The following is a 25176-nucleotide window of genomic DNA, read 5'->3' as shown; positions in this document are numbered from 1 at the left end:
AAATGACCTCCAGCAGGTCACTGGTGTGAATGTCTCTGACCAAACAATCAGAAACAGACACCATTAAGGTGGCCTGAAGGCCCGACGTCCTCTAGTGGGCACCGTGGAGGTCGATTGGCATTTGCCATAGAATACCAGAATTGGCAGGTCCACCACTGGCAGGCACCTTGTGCACATGTGACAGATGTGAAAGGGTCTGGAGAAGCCATGGAGAACATTATGCTGCCTGTAACATCGTTCATCATGACCAGTTTGGTGGTGGGTCAGTGATGATCTGGGGAAGCATATCAATGGAGGGACACACAGACCTCTACAGGCAAGACAACGGCATCTTGTCTGCCATTAGGTATTGGGGTGTAATCCTTGGACCCATTGTTAGACCCTATGCTGGTTCCTCCTGGTGCCCGACAATGCCTGGTCTCATGTGCCGAGAGGATGAAGGAATTGATCCCATTGACTGCCCCCCCACCAGCCCCCTCCCACTCACTCGCCTGACCTCAATCCAATAGAACACCCCTGGGTGGGACATTATGTTTCGGTCCATCTGACACCTTAGACTATCCAGGAGCTCAGTGATGGCCTGGTCCAGATCTGAGAGGAGATCCCCCAGCATACCATCCATTGTCTCATTAGGACATTGTCAGGCGTTGGTGGTGGGGGCCATACAAACTACTGAGTACGATTTGGAGTTGCTGTAATGAAATTTCGGCCAAATGGACTCGCCTGCCTGCCTGCCGCCTCATTGTTTCCCTTTGATTTTCAAGGTGTCCCTCTGTCGGTTGATCATATCCTTTCGTTCCCCACACATCACCATATCAGTCCATAGCAGCAGAGAAAGCCAGCAGGATTTTGGATTCCTATTGAGATCTGATGTGTTCTCAAAGTGTTCCTTTCACTTTTTTCAGCAGTTTATATATACAGTATATCTAAATATATAAAATTCTTTTCGCGTTTGAAACGGAAATTACATATTACCACAACGCGAAACGGAAATTCTGTATGACCACAGAACATATTACGACACACTACGTGCGTATGACCGGAAACAGCGTAACTAGCGCTTACATTTTATGCCAAATGTCATTGAGGCGACAATCTTGACAAATGCCGGGAGACGGAACAGTGTCTTCATACCATGTATCCCGCTCATCCCTGCGGACATGCCATTTGACTTCAAAAGGCTACAATTTCTGGTCCGCCTTGCATTTGCAATTACATGAAATAGAGCACAAGGCCAATCACTTAAAGTTGTAGGAATCAATTTAGAAAATCCATGCTTCTCCCACGGTCAGTTCTATGTAGCGTGTTCTCGGGTGGGTACACCAAAAAATTTATACATTTATGTACCTAATGGGCAAACATAAAATGTAGTTTACCCAAAAGCACTGCAGTAGTACTCAATATATCTTTACTTCTTAAATGTTAATGTTTTACTGCTTAATAATTTATACGCTTCTTATATGTCATTCAAATTCTCTTATTGAAATTTTTTACTGTTTAATAATTTATAAGCTTCTTATATGTTGTTCAAATTATTTTACCAAAATGTTTTACTGTTTAATAATTTGTATTTACAGTGGGATGCAAAAGTTTGGGCAGCCTTGTTAATAGTCATTATTTTCCTGTATAAATCGTTGGTTGTTACGATAAAAAATGTCAGTTAAATATATCATATAGGAGACACACACAGTGATATTTGAGAAGTGAAATGAAGTTTATTGGATTTACAGAAAATGTGCAATAATTGTTCAAACAAAATCAGGCAGGTGCATAAATATGGGCACCACAAAAAAGAAATGAAATCAATATTTAGTAGATCCGCCTTTTGCAGAAATTACAGCCTCTAAACGCTTCCTGTAGGTTCCAATGAGAGTCTGGATTGTGGTTGAAGGTATTTTGGACCATTCCTCTTTACAAAACATCTCGAGTTCATTCAGGTTTGATGGCTTCCGAGCATGGACAGCTCTCTTTAACTCACACCACAGATTTTCAATTCTATTCAGGTCTGGGGACTGAGATGGCCATTCCAGAACGTTGTACTTGTTCCTCTGCATGAATGCCTTAGTGGATTTTGAGCAGTGTTTCGGTCGTTGTCTTGTTGAAAGATCCAGCCCGCGCAGCTTCAGCTTTGTCACTGATTCCTGGACATTGGTCTCCAGAATCTGCTGATACTGAGTGGAATCCATGCGTACCTCAACTTTGACGAGATTCCCAGTCCCTGCACTGGCCACACAGCCCCACAGCATGATGGAACCACCACCATATTTTACTGTAGGTAGCAGGTGTTTTCTTGGAATGCTGTGTTCTTTTTCCTCCATGCATAACGCCCTTGTTATGCCCAAATAACTCCATTTTAGTTTCATCAGTCCACAGCACCTTATTCCAAAATGAAGCTGGCTTGTCCAAATGTGCTTGAGCAGACCTCAAGCGGCTCTGTTTGTGCTTCCTCTTCATCACTCCTCCATACAGCATCTCCTTGTGTAAAATGCGCCGAATGGTTGAACGATGCCCAGTGACTTCATCTGCTGCAAGATGATGTTGTAGGTCTTTGGTGCTGGTCTGTGGGTTGACTCTGACTGTTCTCACCATTTGTCTCTTCTGTCTATCTGAAATCTTTCTTGGTCTGCCACTTCGAGCCTTAACTTGAACTGAGCCTGTGGTCTTCCATTTCCTCAATATGTTCCTAACTGTGGAAACAGACAGCTTCAATCTCTGGGACAGCTTTCTGTATCCTTCCCTAAACCATGATGGTGAACAATCTTTGTCTTCAGGTCATTTGAGAGTTGTTTTGTGACCCCCATGTTGCTACTCTTCAGAGAAAATTAAAGGAGGAGGGAAACTTACAATTGACCCCCTTAAATACTCGGATTCACCTGTGTATGTAGGTCAGGGGTCACTGAGCTTACCGAGCCAATTGGAGTTCCAATAATTAGTTCTAAAAGTTTGGGAATCAATAAAATGACAACGGTGCCCAAATTTCTGCACCTGCCTGATTTTGTTTGAACAATTATTGCACACTTTCTGTAAATCCAATAAACTTCATTTCACTTCTCAAATATCACTGTGTGTGTCTCCTATATGATATATTTAACTGACATTTTTTATCGTAACAACCAACGATTTATACAGGAAAATAATGACTATTAACAAGGTTGCCCAAACTTTTGCATCCCACTGTATATGCAATGTGCTTCTTATATATTACTTCATATTCTCATATGACAATGATGTTAATCATGTTGTTTATATTGATTTCTATGTTATTGTAAATGCTCTTGATTTGTTGAAAAAAAAAATTGGTAATTAAACTTATTTTATAAATGCTGCATTTTATTTTTTTCCCTTGCACTCAGTGAGTGAAGCCACTGGGTAATCAGCTAGTATATATATATATATATATATATACACACATATATATATATATATATACACATATATACATATATATATATATATATATATATATATATATATACACATATATATATATACATATATACATATATACATACATATATACATACATATATACATATATATATATATATATATATATATATATATATATATATTATACACATTGTGATGGATGGCCGCTCATTTGTCATGGCCAATACCCCCAAGCCCCCAGGTGGAGCCCTCCTTGCAGCGTGGAGGTCCCCAGAAGACCAGCAGGGCATCATGGACATTGGAGTTTTTATGCAAAGCCCTGCTGGATGCCGTGGGGGCCACAGGAGGGAGCTGCAGGGAGGACCGAGGGCTTCTTCAGCCCTGTGACCCGGAGGTTCGTCACAGGAAGAGCGACGGACTTCCGGGTTGAAGAAAGGGACTATTTACCCTGACCCGGAAGGAATAAAGACTTGTGGACTATTGGGCAGAAACACTTCCGGGTCAGGAGGTATAAAAGGACTTTGGGAACTCGCAGACGGCGAGCGGAGCTGGGTGGAAGGGTGGCAACGCGTCTGGGAGCTGGAGGATTGTTTATTATTGAATATTTGTGAGTTTAATGAGAATTGTGGTGGAGAGTGTGCTTTGTGCACTGTGGCAAGAAAATAAAGTCAACATTTGGACTTTTACCTGGTGTCGTGGACAGGGGTTCAAGGGAGTGAGAGTACCCCTATCGTTCACAACATATACAGTGATCCCTCGCTATATCGCGCTTCGACTTTCGCGGCTTCACTCTATCGCGGATTTTAAATGTAAGCATATCTAAATATATATCACGGATTTTTTGCGGATTTCTGCAGACAATGGGTCTTTTAATTTATGATACACGCTTCCTCAGTTTGTTTGCCCTGTTGATTTCATACAAGGGACGCTATTGGCGGATGGCTTAGAAGCTACCCAATCAGAGCACGTTTTACATATTAACTAAAACTCCTCAATGATATAAGATATGCTTCCCGTGCGGTGCTTGAGATTGTTTGCTTCTCTCTATCTTTCTCACTCTCTCTGCCTGACGGAGGGGGTGTGAGCAGAGGGGCTGTTTGCACAGAGGACACGGACGCTCCTCTACAAAATGCCGCTTTATCTGGTGCTTCTGTATACTTAAAAGCATGTATTGATTTTTTGATTGTTTGCTTTTCTTAGCGAGCGCTTTCTCTGACATTCTCTGCTCCTGACGGCGCTCCTTTGAAGAGGAAGATATGTTTGCATTCTTTTAATTGTGAGAAAGAACTGTCAACTCTGTCTTGTAATGGAGCACAGTTTAAACATTTGACTAAAGGGTGTTATTTCATGTCTAGAGGGCTCTAATAATGTTAACAGGGTGGGAGAGTTTATAAGGGCTTAAAATATACAAAAATAACCTACTTCGCGGATTTTCACCTATCGGGGGTCTGGAACGCAACCCGCGATCGAGAAAGGAATTACTGTATATATATATATATATATATATATATATATTGTAACAAAACAAGACAAAGACAGATAAAGGGTTGGGGCAGCCACCCATATAATTTGGTATCCTGGCTGCGAAAAGTCATTTTTTAAAGCAACTAGCACTGAAGTGCATACAATAGAGTCCAAAACCAGACTGCGGGAGAAGGGAAAAGGGTAGGCTTTTAAAGGGGAAGACAGGAAGTGAGGTCATAAGGGTCAGGCCCGGATGTGACATCAGGGGGCCAGAGCTGGTAAGGTCTGTTTCCATTGGTTCGGTCCCAGAAGTGATGTCAAGAGAGCCAGGTGGAGCATCCCGGGTTTGGTCTACAGGGAAGTGAGAAAGAGAGTCAGTGCACTCTGCCACATCCCGGCATGCCTCAGAACTGCCTTCACTGAGCCCTTTAGCTGCCTCCCATGCATGTGTGCGTGACAATATAAATATATATATATATATATATATATCTTACCCAGCCAGAACACCCAGACAATGAAAGGGTCAGGGGAGAGAGCTTTGTCAGGACATTTTCTCCTCCGGATCAATAGAAGGCAGCCCCTCCATACCCCCTTGGCTTACAGCAGGGTCACAGGTTTTGGAGCATAGGAGATCAACCCTGCTGGGGCCCGTAACCACCACCAGGGGGTGCCTGGAAAAGTGCTGAGCTCCAGAGCCCTTCCCGGGTGCCTTATATGTTAGGTAGAATGCCCAGAGGGGACTGGGCGGTCTCGTGGTCTGGAACCCCTACAGATTTTATTTTTTTCTCCAGCCTTTGGAGTTTTTTTTTGTTTTTTCTGTCCACCCTGGCCATCGGACCTTAATCTTATTCTATGTTAATTAATGTTGACTTATGTTAATTTTTTATTGTGTCTTCTATTTTTCTATTCATTTTGTAAAGCACTTTTGTATGAAAATGTGCTATATAAATAAATGTTGATTGATTGATTGATTGATTGATTGATTATAAAAGGAGCCAGTGGCCATTTCTCGGAGAGCAGAGTCGGGAGGAAGGGGGCGAAGCTTGAGGGAGGAGTGGAGGTGGAAGAAAGAGAGAGGTAGGAGGACTGTGAACCGTGCACTTTGTTTTGCTGTGGACATTGCGCTCTTGTGGCGAGACTGAAGAAAGTGTGTCCCTACGTAAAAATAAAGGTTTGCTGGGTAACATCTGTGTCTCCGTCTGTCTTTGTCACGCTTCGGGCGGATGGAGCGCCGGGCGCCAGGTATTCCACAACAGGTAACTGGAAGCCGTTCAGCCCACTAAAATTTTCAGCTTGTTCAGGGTCTGCACCTCTCTTGTCCTTTAGCCATACACCCGATTACAAGACGTACCAGAACATTCTCAGACTAGCAGGACAATTTCCTGCCTTTGCACCCATTGCCACTGCCAGTGAGGGGGCCTCCTTATAGTACATTTTCACTTACCATCTTCCCACCAGATCGAGGGTCAAAGGAAAACATGTTGAAGATTTTCTGCTCTTTCATGTAAGTGCAGTACTTCTTAACCCAGCTGGAGCCAAATGGTGGAGGCCCTAAAAGAAAAACCAAAGCGGGTCAGCCGACCCTTCACGACGTCCCCCCATACTGAGAGGCCACAGGCAAGCGGCCGGCCACCAAGAATCGCTCACTCACTTTTCTCCTGCACATACAAATAGCCCTCGGTGCAAAGACGGCTTGTCTGCAGGTGTTCTTGCGGATTCTGTTTGACTTTATTCTTCAGCTCAATCACTTCAGATCGGGTGCCTTCAAAGCGATTTCGTGTCTACAAACACCCCAAAAAAACAATAAAAAAAAAAAAACACACACAAAATTAGAATTAAAAAGTAAAATAAGTAACTCTGTCATACCAAGAACCCACAGGTAACGCTTTTGTGCTGCGATGGACAACTTCCTGACGGCAAAGCCAAATTGAGGGCGTGAGAAATAAACAGTGTGGTGGTCGGCTGGGGGCTGTGCCCAGTCGTGACACCTGGAGGGACCAGGAGAGGGCAGCCGCCCTGCCTGGATTGGAAGGCTTAACCCTGTAAGGGCCCATTGCCACCGCCAGGGGGTGCCCAGATGATTGTGGAGCCTCGGACTCTAGCGCTTCCGCCACACCAGGAAGTCCATTGGAAAGCACCTGGAGCGCGTCCGGGTGGATATAAAAGGGGCCGCCTCCCTCCAGTCATCAGCTGCAGTCGGGAGGAAGAGGACAGAGCTAGGTGGAGAGGAGTGGAGGCGGTGAAGGACCGAAGAGGGCCCTTGACGAGGGTGTGTGGTGCAGGGGCACCGTGTGCTGTGTGTGGACATGCAGGTGTCTGTCTGTCTGTGTCCGGGGCTGGCATCCACAACAGACATTAGAAGATCACAGAGCTGGCACACAGTGTGTCACCCTGCGTATGGTCTCATATAGCGCCTTTCAAGTCAAACAGATCTTTTCAGAAAGTTCTGCCCTGTAGGTCATGAAGACAGACTTGGGGAATAAAATTAAATAAATCCAAAAAGTGGAGGTGACTGAACATCCTATGAGGTCCAAGAATGATTTGTTACAGATGAATGTACAGAGCCTACCATCCTGGGACAAATTCAAAGTCCATAGACCCCTTAGGCCTGACAAGACATTGAGACCCCTTAGTCTCCTAACCCCTGCCATCAGTCAGGATCAAACAAATAAAAGTGCGTTATTCAACCAAATACTAATGTGTACTTGAAATTATAAGACATAAACACAATTGAAAAGATAGATAGATAGATAGATAGATAGATAGATAGATAGATAGATAGATAGATAGATAGATAGATAGATAGATAGAGTGAAAGGCACTAAATGTTAGACAGATAGATAGATAGATAGATAGATAGATAGATAGATAGATAGATAGATAGAGTGAAAGGCACTAAATGTTAGATAGATAGATAGATAGATAGATAGATAGATAGATAGATAGATAGATAGATAGATAGATAGATAGACACTATATGTTAGATAGATAGATAGATAGATAGATAGATAGATAGATAGATAGATAGATAGATAGATAGATAGATAGATAGATAGATAGATAGGCAGATAGATAGATAGATAGATAGACACTATATGTTAGATAGATAGATAGATAGATAGATAGATAGATAGAGTGAAAGGCACTAAATGTTAGATAGATAGATAGATAGATAGATAGATAGAGTGAAAGACACTATATGTTAGATAGATAGATAGATAGATAGATAGATAGATAGATAGATAGATAGATAGATAGATAGATAGATAGATAGATAGTGTGGAAGACTGCCGGCTTCCGAGGCCGGTCCGCACCCCCAGGCCGACAGGAGGAGCTCTCCAGACAGCGGGATCGTGCTCCGAGGTCCAGCAGGGCCTTATGGACTCTGTGGTGTTTATTCACAGCCCTGCTGGATACCTTGGGCCACCAGGAGTCGCTGTGGGGGGACTTATGGGCTCTGTTGTGCCTTATGACCCGGGAGTACGTCACGGTCACGTGACAGGAAGGTATGGCGTGCTCCCGGGTTGAAGTAATGGACTGATTGCCCTGACCCGGAAGGAATAGGGAACTGTGGACTGCTGGGACAGGAACACCTCCGGGTCAGAGGCTATAAAAGGACGCTGCCTCAGTCCAGACACTGAGCTGTGCTGGGTGGGAGAGGAGCAAAGTGTCTGGGCGAGGAGGAGAGGTTATTGTGTGGATAGTGTTTATTAGAGTGTGTTTATTTGTAGTGTGGAAGGTGCTTGGTGCACTGTGGGAAAAATAAAAAGGTCTTGGACTGTTACCTGGTGTCAGGAGTCGTACCTGAGGGTTCGAGGGTGCACTACTGCCCCTACTGCCACACTGGCGAGCGGCAGGATTCTCTGGCCGCCTGTTGGCAGAGGACCTGCATTACAAACAAATTTTGTGTGGGCAGACAACCCTCGGGGGATTCCCCATCTTTTCACGGAGGTGCAAACACCACCCGCTACCGAAAAAGCTGCAACTGTGCGCGCCATCCCGTTCTGCAGGACTATGGGAAAGAAAACAGGGAAAAAGAAGCTCAGTCCCAGCCGCCTGCAGGGCATGACGGACGCCGCGATGTCCTGGACCCTCCTGACCGGGAGCGAGGAAGACAAAGCGCTGATCCGGCCGCGGCGACCCGCACACGGACAAATCCCGGGCGCAGCGTATTCCTTAGACGGTCCGGGGGTGCCGCATTCCGCTACGGAGGCGGCTGCAGGTAAACCGCCCGACGTCCCGCCTTTGTTTTTATCCTGTTTTACAGACGTCCGCCGGGAGGATTGCAGCGGCGTCTTGGACGACTACCTCGTGCTTCGGCAAAATGGCCGCGGCTCCCAAAAGACCAGCCGTGGACGCAAGACGGCTAGAGACAGCCGCAGTCGGCGCACAACAGACTGGTCACCAGCGGTGGATGTCGGACGGTGGAGGAAACCCGAGTCCGCCGACGAGGCCGGTCATCCCCTAACGGGTCCACGCCTCCTGGAAAGGGAGGGGAAGGCGGGCGAAGCGCCGCCGAAAGAAAAAGCCGCCGACAAAGAGGGACGGGTTGTGGCTGGCGAGTCTGCCGCGGTAAAGGAGAAGGCAGATCGCAGCCGGCTTGTAGTAGCCAGCCGTCCCTCTGAGGACTCCAAGTCCCAAGAGCCTTTGCGCGGCCCAGCTGAACACGTGCCAGGAGGGGACGTGCTCATTGGTTCCCGGCCGGAGGGTAAGCGAAATGCGGAAGCGCAAACAACTCCGGCCGTAAACATTAACTGTTTGGACTTACGGGGGCTCGAGGAATACCTCGCACCCTACGGTGTTTCTTACAGGACTTACAACAGCTGAAGGAACGGTGGAGGACTTGGGAGCGGCGGCTGCAGCCCGTTAAAGGGTCTACAGGACTACGTGCAGCGGCTGGGCGGGAACCTCCGGAGATGATCGATGCGGAGTACAGGTGAGTCCCTCCCGTGTCGTAGAGTGTAAGGGGACACAGTGCGATCGGGCACCGCTGAGAATGAGTAGCGCGTGTCAAAGCACTGTGTGCCCGACAAGGGACTGGGGCATGATGACCGAATGGTCGGGGACTGGAGCAAACGGCCCGGGGCATGCGCTGGCGTGGCTTTCGAGCAGTACGGCTCCCGAGGACCCGACGGTCTCTGCGCGGGTTAACGCCGGTGATAGGAGTGCCGGGGGAAGCGCCGCTCGTGCCGGTGCAGCTGGTTGGTGCTGTACATCGGGGCGAGTCGGTACTAATGACGCCGGAACCTAATAAGCGTAGGGCAACGGGTGTGCAGACAGCAAAGAGGCTCTCTCCTTTCCATAGAGAGCCTCAGGCTGAGCGCAAGCCCCAAATCAAGCGGGAGATCCCCAAAAGGAAAGGTGGGTCTCCCGACAGGATGGAAAGAAGGCTTGAGGGCCGCCAGGCGGCCATGATGACTTCCCTGGCAGGTGAAGGGGCGGAGACGACGCTGACGGAGTTCCCGAGATGTTTTGGTCCCGCAGAGGGAACAGCCAGGAGGACTCCGGTGCTATAATTGCCGGCGACGGGCCACGAGAGCGCCATTGTCCCCGGAGAGACAGGAAGTACACCGTCCCTCCAAGGTTCGCTCGAGGACAGGGACAACGCGTTCAGGGCCCGGATGACGCGTCCTCCTGGAGGAGGACGTCCCTTTCGGGGCCGGACGCTCCGCCCCAGAAGTCGTCACTAAGGGGGGGGAACTGTGGAAGACTGCCGGCTTCCGAGGCCGGTCCGCACCCCCAGGCCGACAGGAGGAGCTCTCCAGACAGCGGGATCGTGCTCCGAGGTCCAGCAGGGCCTTATGGACTCTGTGGTGTTTATTCACAGCCCTGCTGGATACCTTGGCGCCACCAGGAGTCGCTGTGGGGGGACTTATGGGCTCCGTTGTGCCTTATGACCGGGAGTACGTCACGGTCACGTGACAGGAAGGTATGGCGTGCTCCCGGGTTGAAGTAATGGACTGATTGCCCTGACCCGGAAGGAATAGGGAACTGTGGACTGCTGGGACAGGAACACCTCCGGGTCAGGGGCTATAAAAGGACGCTGCCTCAGTCCAGACACTGAGCTGTGCTGGGTGGGAGAGGAGCAAAGTGTCTGGGCGAGGAGGAGAGGTTATTGTGTGGATAGTGTTTATTAGAGTGTGTTTATTTGTAGTGTGGAAGGTGCTTGGTGCACTGTGGGAAAAATAAAAAGGTCTTGGACTGTTACCTGGTGTCAGGAGTCGTACCTGAGGGTTCGAGGGTGCACTACTGCCCCCTACTGCCACAATAGATAGATAGATAGATAGATAGATAGATAGATAGATAGATAGATAGATAGACAGATAGATAGATAGATGAAAGGCACTATATAGATAGATAGATAGATAGATAGATAGATAGATAGATAGATAGATAGATAGATAGATATTGTGGTCATTTCCTCTTTGGCTTGCTCACAGTAATTCCCAGGGACCCCGAGTCTCAAAACAGTGACATAGGCGTAATGATCAGGGTCATGTGAAGCAAGTGACCGTGTTGTGACAACTAGACAGTAATCAAATTAAACTTTGATTAGAGAAAAACACACGTACTGTATAAGCTGTGCTTAATACTACAGCTCTTACAAATCACAAGAAAGAAACTGTAAAACAGAAGTGTAAGCCACAATGTCACCACACAAATGCTGTGTAAAATCCCAGCTTATTTAAGGGTTAGGGGTGGTCCCAAAGCTATATCATGAGAATTGCTGCCCACAAACAACTATTTACTGCAAATGCTGTCGAGCTAAAGTTCTCAACACGAGCAATTTGCTGCACCACCTTAGCCGCACACATGCTTTGGAGTGCCATGAACGTATGGGACTAAGATTGGCACCCTCCACGTCCTCAGGTAAAACTGAAAAAGCTGGAGGACACTCGAGTCAGACGTCACTTGTAGACACGTTTGCTAGAAGTACTGCCTACGACAAAAAGAGCAAGCGGTGGATCAAAATAACCGACGCCATTACAATCCATATAGCTAATGTGTCTGTGGACAGAGATTGTTAACATTAACACAAAGTGTATTTGGTTTACAAAACATATTTACTATTTATTCCTTTTCTAAGACGTGTTCAGTGCAATACAACTTTTGATGAGCACCTCTGGATATTTTACTAAGTCTAAATGTCTCTTCAGATGGTTGAAAATATGTTGTCAAGATTATGGTTTAAGTTGTTTGGAAAATGTGTTCAATAAAATGGTTCTTTATTTTGACTGCACCTGTCATGCAATGTGATTCCTTCTCTTCATTTGTGCCACCCCCTTGAAAACTATCACATGACAGTGGAGCAGGTTATTCTTAGCCAGTCTGCTGCAGTCATCACAGTGGAAAATGTGGTTAACATCCACTCATGCATAGGGGAAAAAATACCATCAAATACCGTGAAACCGGGATAATTTAGAAAAATACCGCGATATAGAATTTTGCTCATAGGGCCACTCAACTTTTCTTTTTTCTAGTTGCCCCAAACAATCAGAAAGGTGATTCAACCGAGAAAATGGTTTTCCCCCAGCAGTCCAATCCCGGTACCTTTTGCAGAATCTCAGTTTCTCCATGATGTTTACTTTGGTTTCTGTGCTGCCCTTCTTGACACCCACCAGGCCATCCTCCAAAAGTCTCCGCCTCACTCACACCTGCCTGCCGCACTGGTGGTGCCCCCCGACCTTGAGCCATGAATAAAGAATTGGACCAAAACATCCTCCGAGGGCAACTTCTCCCAACCATCCACAAACAGTTTGATGACCAACAATGCCTTCTCCAACATGATGGAGCACCGGGCCATAAGGCAAAAGTGACAACTAATTGGCTCGAGGAACAAAACATCAAAATTTGAGGTCCATGGACAGGGAACTCCCCACTGAGAACTTGTGGTGAATCATCAAGAGGCGGGTGGACAAACAAAAACCCACCAATTCTGACAAACTCCAAGCATTGATTCTGCAAGAATGGGCTGCCCTCAGTCAGGATTTGGTCCAGAAGTTGACAGACAGCATGCCCGGGCAAATTGCAGAGGTCTTGAAAAAGAAAGAAGGGCCAACACTGCGAATTTGGACTCTGCGCATACACTTAATTGTCAATGAAAGCCTTTGAAACTTCTGAACTGCTTGTAATTCTCCTTCAGTGTACCATAGAAACATCTGACACAAAGATCTAAAAACACTGAAGCAGCAAACTCTGTGAAAACCAACACTTGGGTCATTCTCTAAACTTTGGCCACAACTGTATATAATACTGGACCCCATCAAACACAGATTCAATGCATAGCGCAGGACTCGTATGCCACACTGAGGCGGGTGTTATGACTGGTATTACAGATGGCAGTTTGATACTAAAAGATAAAACCAGGAAGATGCAGGGTCAAAAACCCACAACATTCACTAGGTGGACTGCCCGTGCTCCGAGCTTGACAGGTGTCCCATGATACCTACGTTCTGGATGTTGATCTGCAGTTCGGTTTTGTAATGGTTGAAATCATTCGCCAGTTCATAGCCCTGATGGTAGAAGGTGAAGACACCCTGGAAAAATGCCACCATCTAAAGAGAAAAGAAGAAGAACAACGAGTCACAAAACAAATGAAGACAAGGAATCTGACCAACAAGACAAGACCATCTTGTGCATCAAACCCGTTTTTTTAAGCTAAGAGCTACACTGACCCTACATCTTATCCCGATCCTTCTAATCTCTTTGAGGGCTGAATATTTTTTTCCCATAAAGCTCAGTTTTCTGAAAAGCACGAAAAGCAATGGCTTCATCCATAAATCAACATGAAATGCAAATGTTGCTGCTGGTGCGTCAGCTACATGAACGTGTCCAACACCACGATTAGCTGATGCTGGGGACTTCACTTTCGTTTTTCATTCTCCGTCTCCAAATCACTTACATCAAAATCAGAGTCCGATTCAGTGATAATATGGAAAAAAACGTTGTCCATGGGGTATTTTCCTTTGGTCTCTCATCAGATGTCGATGCCATTTTAGAGGCTGTTTGTCATACGAGGTCGCAGAACCAAAGAGAGTCAAACTAAAACGTACCGGCGAGTTCGGTGCAAATGTACCATCTTCTACCCCCAAATTTCGATAAAAGTCGACACCTGCCCTGAAAGAGCTAAAATTTGTCAAGGCTTCTGCTTCAACTCCATGTCTCGGTAGTTTGTTCCAAATTCCCACAACTCTTTGCATAAAGAAGGGCTTCCTGGCTTCGGTCTTACGTGCACTATCCCCTGCATTTCTACGGACGTCCTCAAGTACGCGCAACAACGATCTGACGCCGATCGAGACGGACCAGGCACCAGCATCCCGCTGTCTGATTGATTTCTCGGGACGTACAGCCCCCTTCAGAAAGCGTGCAGACCCCTTCGCTTCATTCACAGTTTGCTATGTTGGAGTTTTACGCCCAAATTATTGCAATTATTTTTACGCTTAGTGGCCCAGAATGACAAAGTGAAAACAGGATTTGAGAAATTTTTGTCCCCCAATTTATTTAAAGTAAAAACATGAATTATCACACTGGCACAAGTGTTCAGACCCTCAGTTCTCCACTGAAGTCTCTTTGGAAGCAAACTTCACATTACACTGTAAAAAATGTCAATAAATTCAACGGTAAAAATACTGTAAATGGTGAAAGTAAAAGACCTTTTCTGAAAATAAAAGGAAAGATACCTTATGTTCTGCTGAAAATTACCTGTATATCTTAAAACGATACATTTTTATAATTTTTTACAACCAAGTTCTGTAAAATCGATATTTTTCTACCTTCAAAATATGCTAAATACCGTTTAGTGATGCATTACAATTACACCGAAAAAATCTGTTAATTTTAAATAGCGAAGGTAAACAACCGTAAAACGGTAAAGTGCTGTTTCAGTAACACCGAAGTTACGATATTTGCATAAGGACACACCCCCTTTTACCATATTGTTCCTGGTGAACCGCATACCTTTGAAAAGTTGGGAAAATAAACTTAAACCAGGTTGGCAGACTTATTTTTCTTAGTTTTTTGAGGTTATGGAAGCCGATTTATGGTGGATTGTATTCGATAAGTATGGAAGAGAAAAAATGTATATATTAGCATAAATAGCGTATTTGCATAAATAGCCATAAAAGTAATTAACAGCTTCTGCAGCATTTGATTTAGCATAAAATTGAATGTCAAGCAAATAAGATATGTCAAGCAAATAGTTAAATAAAAAATATTAGTCATATTACATTATTTTTTAAGCTTGAAGCAGAATTACCAAATTGGAAAAGGAAGGACAGGATAGAAAGTCCTTTAAGGTCTGTTTGCAAACTCCAAGGGACTTTCATGTATCATCTGGCCAGTCTGACATAAAGCCCAGAAGAGTGAAGTGTTGCACTGGTGGCTGTCCTTCTGGAAGTTCCATCCCTTCTCCAAAACATGGTTGTCCGGAGCTCAGCCAGAGGTACGACTGGGATGTAACTCACCTCGCTAACCAAGGCCCATCTCCCACAATTGCTCAAATTGGCCAGACGGTGTTTCCTGCAGAGGCATTAGCTCTCTTGGAAATGTGTTCTTTTAATATTGTGGCTTATTAAATAATTAAACAATATCATAATATACCAGAAAAGGCGATATCCCTCCCATAGTGATTACGGCGGTACAAGAATCACATGAGACAAAATATCTTTTAGCTTACATTTACTGACGTTTTACGGTTACAGACGGGAGGCATATGGACAGACTTTTATCCAGGTGGGAATCTGGATCAACACAGTCAGCCATTTTCTCCGTCCCTACGCTGGGAGGTTTTCCAACACCTTTGTGTCGGCACAGCCTCGAAGGGTCTGGCCACTGTCCAGACCTTTTATATGGTTCTTGCTTCATTTGCTGGTCTTCTCTGTCTCCTAACAAGGGCTGAATTCCTCTCCCACAAAATACAGAAATATCATAGTGCTTACATGCCGGTTCTCATTCTCCCAGTAAGGAAAGAAGATTTGTGCTGATAGAGGACAGAAATACCCTAACCTGTGTTTAAGCTGACTATACAAGCCTCCAGTTGTCTTTGGCTATCTAATCCAATGCTTGGCTAGCAATTCTAACTGCTGAGCCCCTGTGTGCCACAGTTAACATGCACATGTGAATAAAACTCATAACAGTATTGTCCAGATATAGTGACATAAAGAAACATGTAGTATAACAGACGGTCAGCTCTAGGAAGAGTTGTGGTCATTCTGCACCTCTTCCATTTAAGAATTATGGAGGTCACGGTGCTCTTCAATACTACAGACATGTGTTTTTACAGCCTTTCCCCCCAAATCTTTGCTTCAAGACGTTCCTGTCTCTAACCTATGCAGGCAATTCCATCACCTCCATGGCTCAGTTTTTACTCACCTGTGGGACCTTCTATAGATGGCTGAATGCCTTTCCTAATTAGTCCAATCAACTGAATTGACCCCAGGTGGACCGGGGGACTAGAAAGGGTTAACAGGAAAGCCGAATGAAACAAAGTAGAGAAGTGGACTCCAAACAACATGGAGAAACATCTCAACGACGATCAATAGCCTAATTTCAAGGGTCACAGTATAGCGTCTGAATACTTGTGCCAATGTGAGATTTCAGGATTTTTTTATATTTTATTTTGCCAAAATTTCTAAAAATCCCGTTTTTGCTTTGACATTCTGGGGATATTAAGTGTTGCCAGATGAGGGGAAAAATGTATTTTGAGGACTTTATCATAAGGCCGCAACATACAGTGGAACCTAGGTTCACGAACGTCCCGGTTCACGACCAAAAAGATCGCCAAACTTTTGCCTCGGTTCACAACCACACACTCGGTATACGAACAAGCCAGTTTCCCTTGCCTGTCTGAGCTGAGGAGAAAGAGAGAGAAAGAGCGAGCGAGCACGTGCCTGTTAGGGAGGGGGAGGAGGAGATTGCTGCACGTGTTTGCTGAACAAGCCAGTTTCCCTTGTGTCCTCAGTTGAGAGAGAGAGAGAGAGAGAGAGAGAGAGAGAGAGAGCGAGCGAGCACGTGCCTGCTGGGAAGGGGGAGGAGGAGATTGCTGCACGTGTTTGCCTGCCTATCTGTAGTGATGGGAAGTTCGGATCATTTTACTGACTCGGATCTTTGAGTCTCGTTCAGCAAAATGAACAAATCATTTTTCGAGTCATTTCGTTCAATTCTCTTTCCGGCTCAGACTGCATATGTTAAGCTTATGGGGCTGTCACGTGATGAACGACTTCGAACGACTCGAACTAAAAAGACCAAGACTCAAACAGGTGAATCAATTCCAATACAGAAACTATAGGAAGTTGCGCAAATGCGCATGCGCGACTGAACGAATCACTCCCACGAGACGACTCGTTCTTGCCGAGTCACATTAAAGATTCGTTCAAAATGAACGAATTGTTCAAGAACGACCCATCACTAGTAGGCTGTAGTGCAAGCGAAACCATCCCAGTCCCCCCACAGGTAGCCTGAGAGAGAAAGAGAGCTGCCATGCTTTTTTATTTAAGCAAAGCCGCTCCTTGTGCATTGTTTTCAATAAGACGTGCACTCTCTTTGTGCTCTACAGTATTTCGTGTGCTTTTGCAGTGAACTATGGCTTCTAAGCAAGTGGAGAGTTGTCAGAAGAAAGTTTTGAAGAAAATTGAAATCGAAGTAAAGAAAGAAATTACAAAAGGTGGAAAAATTGTTTACCAGTTTACTCATTTACCAATCGGAGAACCCTGGTGCTTTCAAGCAGCGCAATGTAAACAAAGCCAGACTGCCAGTAATGTGGAGGGTCACAAGAACGTTCTTTTTGGAATGGCTGCATGAGGCTTTCACTCCCACCAGCTAAACAGCTAAAAGCACCAGAAACCCAAGAAATCACAAGAGAGAAAACACCTGAAGGAAAAACACTTCATGCCAGAACTCGTTTCATGCAAGGTTAGTTTTCTTGGTGGTTTTTGTATTACGGATTTTTCAAAAGTACATTTTTAGTTCATAATGCGATTTGTTGCAATGTTATTTTTCTCTTTTTCAAATGTTCGCTTTTTCCTTGTGCTTAAAACTCATGAAAGATTTACAGATGGAGTTTTTCATAGCGCGATTAGGTGCGATGTTACATTTCTCTTTTTTCAAATGTTCGCTTTTTTCCTTGTGCTTAAAACTCATTAAAATTGTTTACATGGAGGACTTCATCGTGTGATTTGTTGCAATGTTACTTTTTTGGTTGCTTGTGAGTTGGTTTTTAAATGCAGTTCAGATTTGTGCGATGTTTTTTTTTCTGCTGTGCTTAAAACTCATTTTAAAAACACTGTTTACAGCGATCAGGCTTTAGGTTTAATAGCGTGATCTCCTGCAATCTTACTTTTTTGTTTGCTTGTGAGTTGGTTTTTGCAAGCGCTTCGGATTTTTTTTCTGCTGTGCTTAAAAGTCATTTTAAAAAAAATGCTGCACGAGCACGTGCTACAGAGAGAGAGAGAGCCGGGCAGCTGACAGGGAAGGGATTGGGGGGACGGATAGGTGTGTGTGTGTGTGTGTGTGTGTGTGTGTGTTTGTGCGCTCGCGCTACACAGAGAGAGAGCACGTGAGCCAGCCTGCTCCTGTAGCTGAGGTAGGGAGGGGCTTTGGTGGTGTGTGTGCTACAGAGAGAGAGAGAGCGCGAGCGAGCCAGCTCGTGTAGCTGATCAGGGAGCCTGGGTGTTTTGTGTCAATGTTATTCAATCTTTTTACATTAGTTTACTATTACACTGTGGATTCTATGGTGTAATTAACTATATTTGTGCTTAATCTTTACATATTTTTACATATTTACATACAGTTTGTACGGTCTGGAACGGATTAATTGTATTTACATACAATCCTATGGGGGAAACTTCTTCGGTTCACGACCAACTCGGTTTACAACCAAAGTTCTGGAACGAATTATGGTCGTGAACCGAGGTCCCACTGTAACTGATTGTGTAAAACGTGGAGAGGTCTTTATAGTTTGTGAATCCGGTGCTGTGTGTGTGTTGTTAAAAGAAGAACTGGGTCACAATTCGGAATGCCCCCCCGACCCCCGTTTCGCCACATAGGTGATCGTTGTCCTTATCAACTTACAGGCTCCACACATTCAAACTTCTTTCTTTCCTGGATCTCTTGCAGTTTGTAGATGTACTCCAGGGACTCCTCGTGAAAATGCTGCTTCATCTGCTCCACCTGGACGTCTGCCTATGGGAAAGCAGGAGATCTCGTTACCACAGTGGTCTTCCACAAGAAAAAGCAGAAGGGTCATTCCATGTCAAATCAACCGATGGCTCACACACTTCCGACTCAAAAAGACTTTTGGAAAAATTCCCAGGCATACCCATGTTGGTCAGGAGACACCCTGTAAAAACTGGTTTGATGTAGGATCAATACCTTGCAAGATACACCCAGTTTACCGAGGGCGAGGGGCGTTGTTTCTATATCAGATTTCACAAGTTCATAGCTTAAAAACTAAACCACTGAGCAGGTTCCGGTTTTGCACGCTGGTACATTAATTGGTACAGTATGTTACAAAATTAAAACACTTGGTCCAGACTATACTGACAATGCTGTGATCTTCAATGGAGGCTCTGATGGGGGGCTCTCAAGAGACTGAGTGAGGGGTCTTAGTGTCTGAGCTTGCAAAGGGTCCTGATAGAAACCAAAGAGCCAGGCCTTTAATGACCTCTTGGGTACGGCCATCAGCAGTGTGTCTGTCTGCGGAGAGAGTGTCGACCTCGTCGAGAGGTTTACTTACCTCGGCAGTGACATTTATGTCTCTGGTGACTCTTCCTATGAAGTCAGTAGACGGACTGGGAGAGCATGGGAGGCAGCTAAAAGGCTCAAATGAAGGCAATTCCATGCCAGACCAGGGGATGGCCGGGTGCACTGATCCTTACTCTTTTTTATCGGCAGACCGACGATGGGAAATTTCACCTGAAACAATGACATTACTTCTGTTTCCAACCCCGATGACGCCACTTCCAGTTTCCGGCCCCCAATGACATCACTTCCCCTGCCTGACTTTAAATCCACGATGTATGCCTGTCTGTTTGTTCTTGTTTTTGGACTGAAGTCTCTCTATTATAAAAAAAAATCCTGGGAAAGGAAAAGCAGGGCGACGATACGTGATCTTCTCTGGTTCACCGACAAAGGCGCGATAGACATATGAGCGCCGACAAACCCACTAACTGGTTTTCGACAAATGCGCGCCGACAAAATCACCACGACAAAATCGCGAGAGAGGCCAAGAGAGTGGGGACGCGTACGTGCGCATTATGTACACACTATGTTATACTAGGTTATAACTGTTTTAACTGCTGATGGCATGCCACGAACAAATAACTCAGTCGAGGGTTGGCATAACGCGTTGTATACAAAGTGGAATTACCAGAAGTCAGGCAGCCAGCAAGTCTAAATATGTTCAACTATCAAGACGTCTTGCTGCAATTCTTCCTACATAAGCAGGGCGTGATCTTAAGGACTATCTGCGTGCCGTGCTGATGGCATGCCGCATCTCATAATATTGACTTCTAAAATAAATATTATTATATATGCTTTAAACTAGTAATTCATATTTGATTAAACTTTCGCAATTTTGTCGGTGCAATTTTGATGCCGCGTTTTAATCGGCGCTATTTTGTTGCCGCTCATATGTCTATTACGCAAATGTCGGGTCACAATCTTCTCGAAAGATCTCGGAAGACACTTAAGACCCACGAGACACAAACAATATCAAATAACACTCAGTTGTGTAAAGGCACGTAGCACACACAGATCCTGTGCTCTTAGCACATATAAAGCGTATAAGGACAATACGTTCTAGATGAAACGTCAACAACTAAGCAAAGAAGAAAGAGCAGCGAGGAGAAAAGAGACCCAAAAGCGTTGGAGAGAAAAAAAGGCAGATAAGAGATTATGAAAGCAGTGGAATTCGAAAGGCTCAAACAAACGATGGCGCAATACACATGCAGAGAAAGGTAAAGAATATGAAAGCAGTAAAATTCGAAAGTATTGTAGCGTCCCAGCCAGGTTGAAGCCTTTTTTGTTTTAAGTGACTGTTTGGTCCGATTGAGGGAGGGCGGAGTACAGCAAGGAAGACTGATAGCAGCACGACAGCAGCAGAAAGACAGCAGATGATCTGACGGCACCTCCTTAGCATGCGTTCAACCCGGCAACACGAGCAGCATTATACGTCCTGAGAAAGGGATTTAACCACGCCCGGTAAAGTAAAAGTATTGTTTTTACAACGTCACGCGAGACAAGGCAGTGAGCCATCATTTAAAACAAGTCCACGGACATCTAACCTAACAGTTGTTGGATTGCTGTTGGCAGACAAGCTTCATGTGCTCCCAGCTCTTAAAACAACGACAAGCAAAACACGCAGCTCACCAGCAGCAAAAAGCCTGCAGATGATCAGACTGCTTCTCCTTAGCGTGCATTCAGCCAAACTAACCCTCGCCCCCGCTTCACAACGCGAGCGACAGAGATGCGAAGTGGCAAAAGGACAGCTGCTGTACAGGCTTTGAAATGATCGGGCAGCGAAACAAGCTGAACAGGTAGCTCACCAGCAGCAGAAAGACAGCAGATGATCCGACGGCAACTCCTTAGCGTGCGTTCAGCCGCACCCTCTACACAACGCGAGCAGCGTTATATGTCCTGCGAGAGAGAGATTTAACCACACCCGGGGCAGGAAATAAAGGATTGCTTTTATAAAACGTTCAAAATAAAAGTGAAAATAATACATATGTAACAATTCCCATGAAACTAACAATCTCTTTAAATTGTATATCCGGTAAACCAAACCCAGGAGTGGGCGAGTGAAGCGAGCAGGGGGCAGAGCCCCCTAGTCTGTAAAAAAAAACTCTGAACCACAACCATCACTTTAGGCAGCTGTCAACACACATGTGACCGGGAGACAGCTAAAGGGCCTTGAATGATAGTAATTCCACACCAGACCAAGGGGCTGCAAGATGCACTGACTTTCTTTCTCGTTCCCTTGCAGACAACCCACGGGAAATCCCGCAAGGTTCTGGAGCCTCTGATGACACCACTTCCGGTTCCGGCACCAGTGATGATGTCACTTCTGGTCTCGGCATATAAGGCCGCCATCTTCAGCAACCAGAGTCAGTTCTGTTTTGGGACTCATACTTGTGAACATCTCACAATTATTTAAACCCTTTTTGCAGCTGGGGTGGCTGCCCCACACCTTTTGATGACTTTGTGTCATTTTTGTGACAGTGGCATAGTCGGCAGGATGCTTAAAGCTCAGAAGAAACCGGGACAGGAGCTGAAGTATAACCAGGTGGGAGGGTACCAGGGCCGAGTTTCTGGGTGAGTGGGGGTGGGTTCGTCCCGTGGTCCAGAAAGACCCTGTGCAGGCTCCGCTCCCAATACGCATAACTGGGCTAGTAAAGAAACAAAGGGAGTCTGTGGTTCCTATGGGGGAAGCGAAGGGGGCTTACTATGCTCTCTCGGAGGAGAGAGCTGTTCATCCCAATTGAGTCAAGATCCCAGCTAAATGTGGGGCATCACCAGGCCAGCAGGTAGAAAGATTAAAAAATTGGAAATCTGACCCAGAGCAGTAGTCCCAGAACCAAGCCTTTGCTTTCTGGGAACAAGTGGCACAATGGCTACAGTCGATTGAATGTCATACTTTCCAGATCGTGCAGCAGGTAGCCTGCTTCCTGTTACTTAAGAACATTCCCAAATATTTCACCCAGCTGGTCTGGGGAGACTTTAAAAACATGGAAGAGCTTATCAAGCTCATCGAAACATCCAAGACAGCCTCCCAATATGAGATGGCAGAACGGTCCTTTAGCGGACTGTGCGGAGATTATGTCCCACAAACTCTGCCTCTTTCATACAAACTGGAGCCTGTCCCGAAGTCCCCGGGCCCGAGGGGGCACGCAACTCACTTGGGAATGAGGAGGAATGCAGGTGGAGACAGAGAGAGGAGGTCTATGTGCGCATACAAACTCCCTGATGATATCTCGATATCTCATATGGGAGTAGTAGTTGTAAATGGCTTTAGAGTTAAGGTACTCTTTGATTCCGGCAGCAATATTTCCATTGTTGATCGCCAATATGTACTGCCACGACACTGGATTAAAAGACCAGTATAACATGTACACACGGAAAAATCTGAAAGGATAACACCGCCCTATGTTTCATCAGCTATGGAGGATCGCTAAAAAAATTCCCCGCAGCGGTTCTCCCCAATCCACCTGTTGCGGTGATTCTGGGGTGGGACTGGTCTAACAATAAATACAGTGATGCCACTGATGGCATCACTTCCGGTCTCGGCATATAAAGCCACCATCTTTAGCAACCAGAGTCACTTGTGAACATCTCACAATTATTTAAACCCTTTTTGCAGCTAGGGTGGCTGCCCCAAACCTTTTGATGACTTTGTGTTGTTTTTGAGGCAGTGGCGTAGTCAGCAGGATGTTTAAAACCCAGAAGAAACCAGGACAGGACCTGAAGTATAACCAGGTGGGAGAGTACCGGGGCCGAGTTTACGGGTGGGGGGGTTCATCCCATGGTCTGGAAAGACCCGGAAAGAACCTTTTGATGACATTGTGTCGTCAAGTATATGGGCGGCTGCCCCCAAGACTCTTTTTCTGTGTCCGTTTAAATCCTTTCACAATGGATTTGGAGAGCATTGGGGTTCATGAGGTTGCTGCAAAAGGGTGTACGGTGTTCCTGTTATGTCTGCCAAACGACAAAGGTTCAAGTCTTTAGAGTCCTGGTGCTTCCTGTTTTGCTATATGCTTGTGAGAAACGGACGCTATCCAGTCACCTGAGATGAAGACTGGACTCCTTCAGTACTGTGTCTGTTCGGAGAATCCTTGGGTACCGCTGGTTTGACTTTGTTTTGCTCACGGAGTCCTGAATGAGGCACATGACCTGTATTGTGATGGAGCGTCAGTTACAGCACTATGGCCATGTGGCGCCATTTCCCGAGGGTGACCCAGCTCATTGTTGAGGACCTGAGCGACTGGACCAGGCCAAGTGGACACCCACTTAACACCTGGCTGCGGCAGATAGACGGTCATTTCCAAAGGGTAGGACTGGGCCGTGTGTTGGCCTAGGGGGTTGCCAACCAGGATCCCGAGCTGTTTCGTTGTGTGGTGGGTGCAGCAATACGCTGTACCAGTGCATGCTCCCCAACCCGACCTGTCCAGATGACCCTGCATGGTCAAAGCAGCCCCTTGAAACTGACCAGAACTGAATTTTGAGATTTTGGCTTAGCTATGTCTAGGCCTCAGAAACACATATTTGTAACCAACACAGACTTTTGATTTTTTTTCCTTATTCAGATAAACTGTATATAGACTTTCTAAAAAAAAAAGCAATAAACAGAAAAGTAACTTATCAGGGTATGAACAGCAGACCTCTCAAATCCCAAAAATCATTTTGGATTTCATTATCAGAGCACCCTAACGGCACGTGGGAATGTACAGATCACTTTTTTAAATATATTTTCATTTTTCTACGTTGTCCCTTCTTTCTCAAAACACAAGCCTTCCTTTTCTTATGCAAATCTTTCATGTTCGTCTTCTATCCTAAACATTGGCCGACTGTGCCAGGTTGTCAATAACGGTAACCATTGAGTTTTTCAATCCGTAAGTTATCAAAAAGTTCAAACTTTTTCTTCAAATCAAAGGACGATGTACTACCTCATGTCGACGAACAGAGAATCCGTGAGAGAGTAGCTGGTACTCAGCGATAGCACTGTTACATGCCTACAGAAGATGGCAAATTCAAGAGTCAGCCAGGCGGTCCGGGGAAGACTGTCAATTGACTGCCCGACTATTCATCACGGAAACAGCAGCGGAGGTCATGCCCTCTCACGCTCACACACTCCGGATGAATCAGATGCCTCCCTCACATTAGACAAGTATCCTATTGGAGGCCATGTTGCCTGATTTAAAATGTTAGATCGGTGCGATTGCCTATCTACTTCATGCCTGTCTGTTGTGGGGTACAAAATCTGTAAATTTTGTTCTATATTGTCATTCTATTTTACCCAAGACAACACTAGACAAACTTAAACACAGGACACATCAAAGCAGATCCTCTTCCCAATTGCACCTTACTTTTAAAACAACTGTTCAGACAAAAAGAGGAAGACATGACGATACCTCAGGCTATCAATTACTTCATAACCTGAGAAAGGATGGGCATTTGGGACAACAAGTTGCTAAATGGGTTTACAACCTGGGAAGGGATGACATGCCAGTAGGTACTAAGCAGCATCAAAAAATTTTATTGTTTGGGAAAGCGGACAAGTGAATTCATTCATCATATTGACAGCCAGAAAATCAGAATATCGAATAATCACAT

The 25176-nt window shown here is 45.4% G+C and overlaps 1 protein-coding gene across 2 annotated transcripts in view; it reads right to left on the bottom strand.

The window, feature by feature from the left end:
- Positions 1-25176, bottom strand: part of arhgap10 (Rho GTPase activating protein 10) — a 203980-nt gene that overhangs the window by 51263 nt on the left and 127541 nt on the right. For both annotated transcript variants that reach the window (XM_039750226.1, XM_039750227.1), the window contains exons 6-9: positions 18922-19032; positions 13305-13409; positions 6506-6635; positions 6299-6405 (exon numbers count right to left, since the gene is read on the bottom strand). In XM_039750226.1, the coding sequence (XP_039606160.1) occupies positions 6299-6405; positions 6506-6635; positions 13305-13409; positions 18922-19032 (453 nt within the window). The remainder of the gene's footprint in view (positions 1-6298; positions 6406-6505; positions 6636-13304; positions 13410-18921; positions 19033-25176) is intronic.

Source organism: Polypterus senegalus, chromosome 4 (assembly GCF_016835505.1).
Source record: "Polypterus senegalus isolate Bchr_013 chromosome 4, ASM1683550v1, whole genome shotgun sequence".
In the NCBI taxonomy this organism is placed as follows: Eukaryota; Metazoa; Chordata; class Cladistia; order Polypteriformes; family Polypteridae; genus Polypterus; species Polypterus senegalus.
The sequence above is the reverse complement of the archived record's forward strand: the minus strand, read 5'-3'. Positions and strand labels throughout refer to the sequence as shown.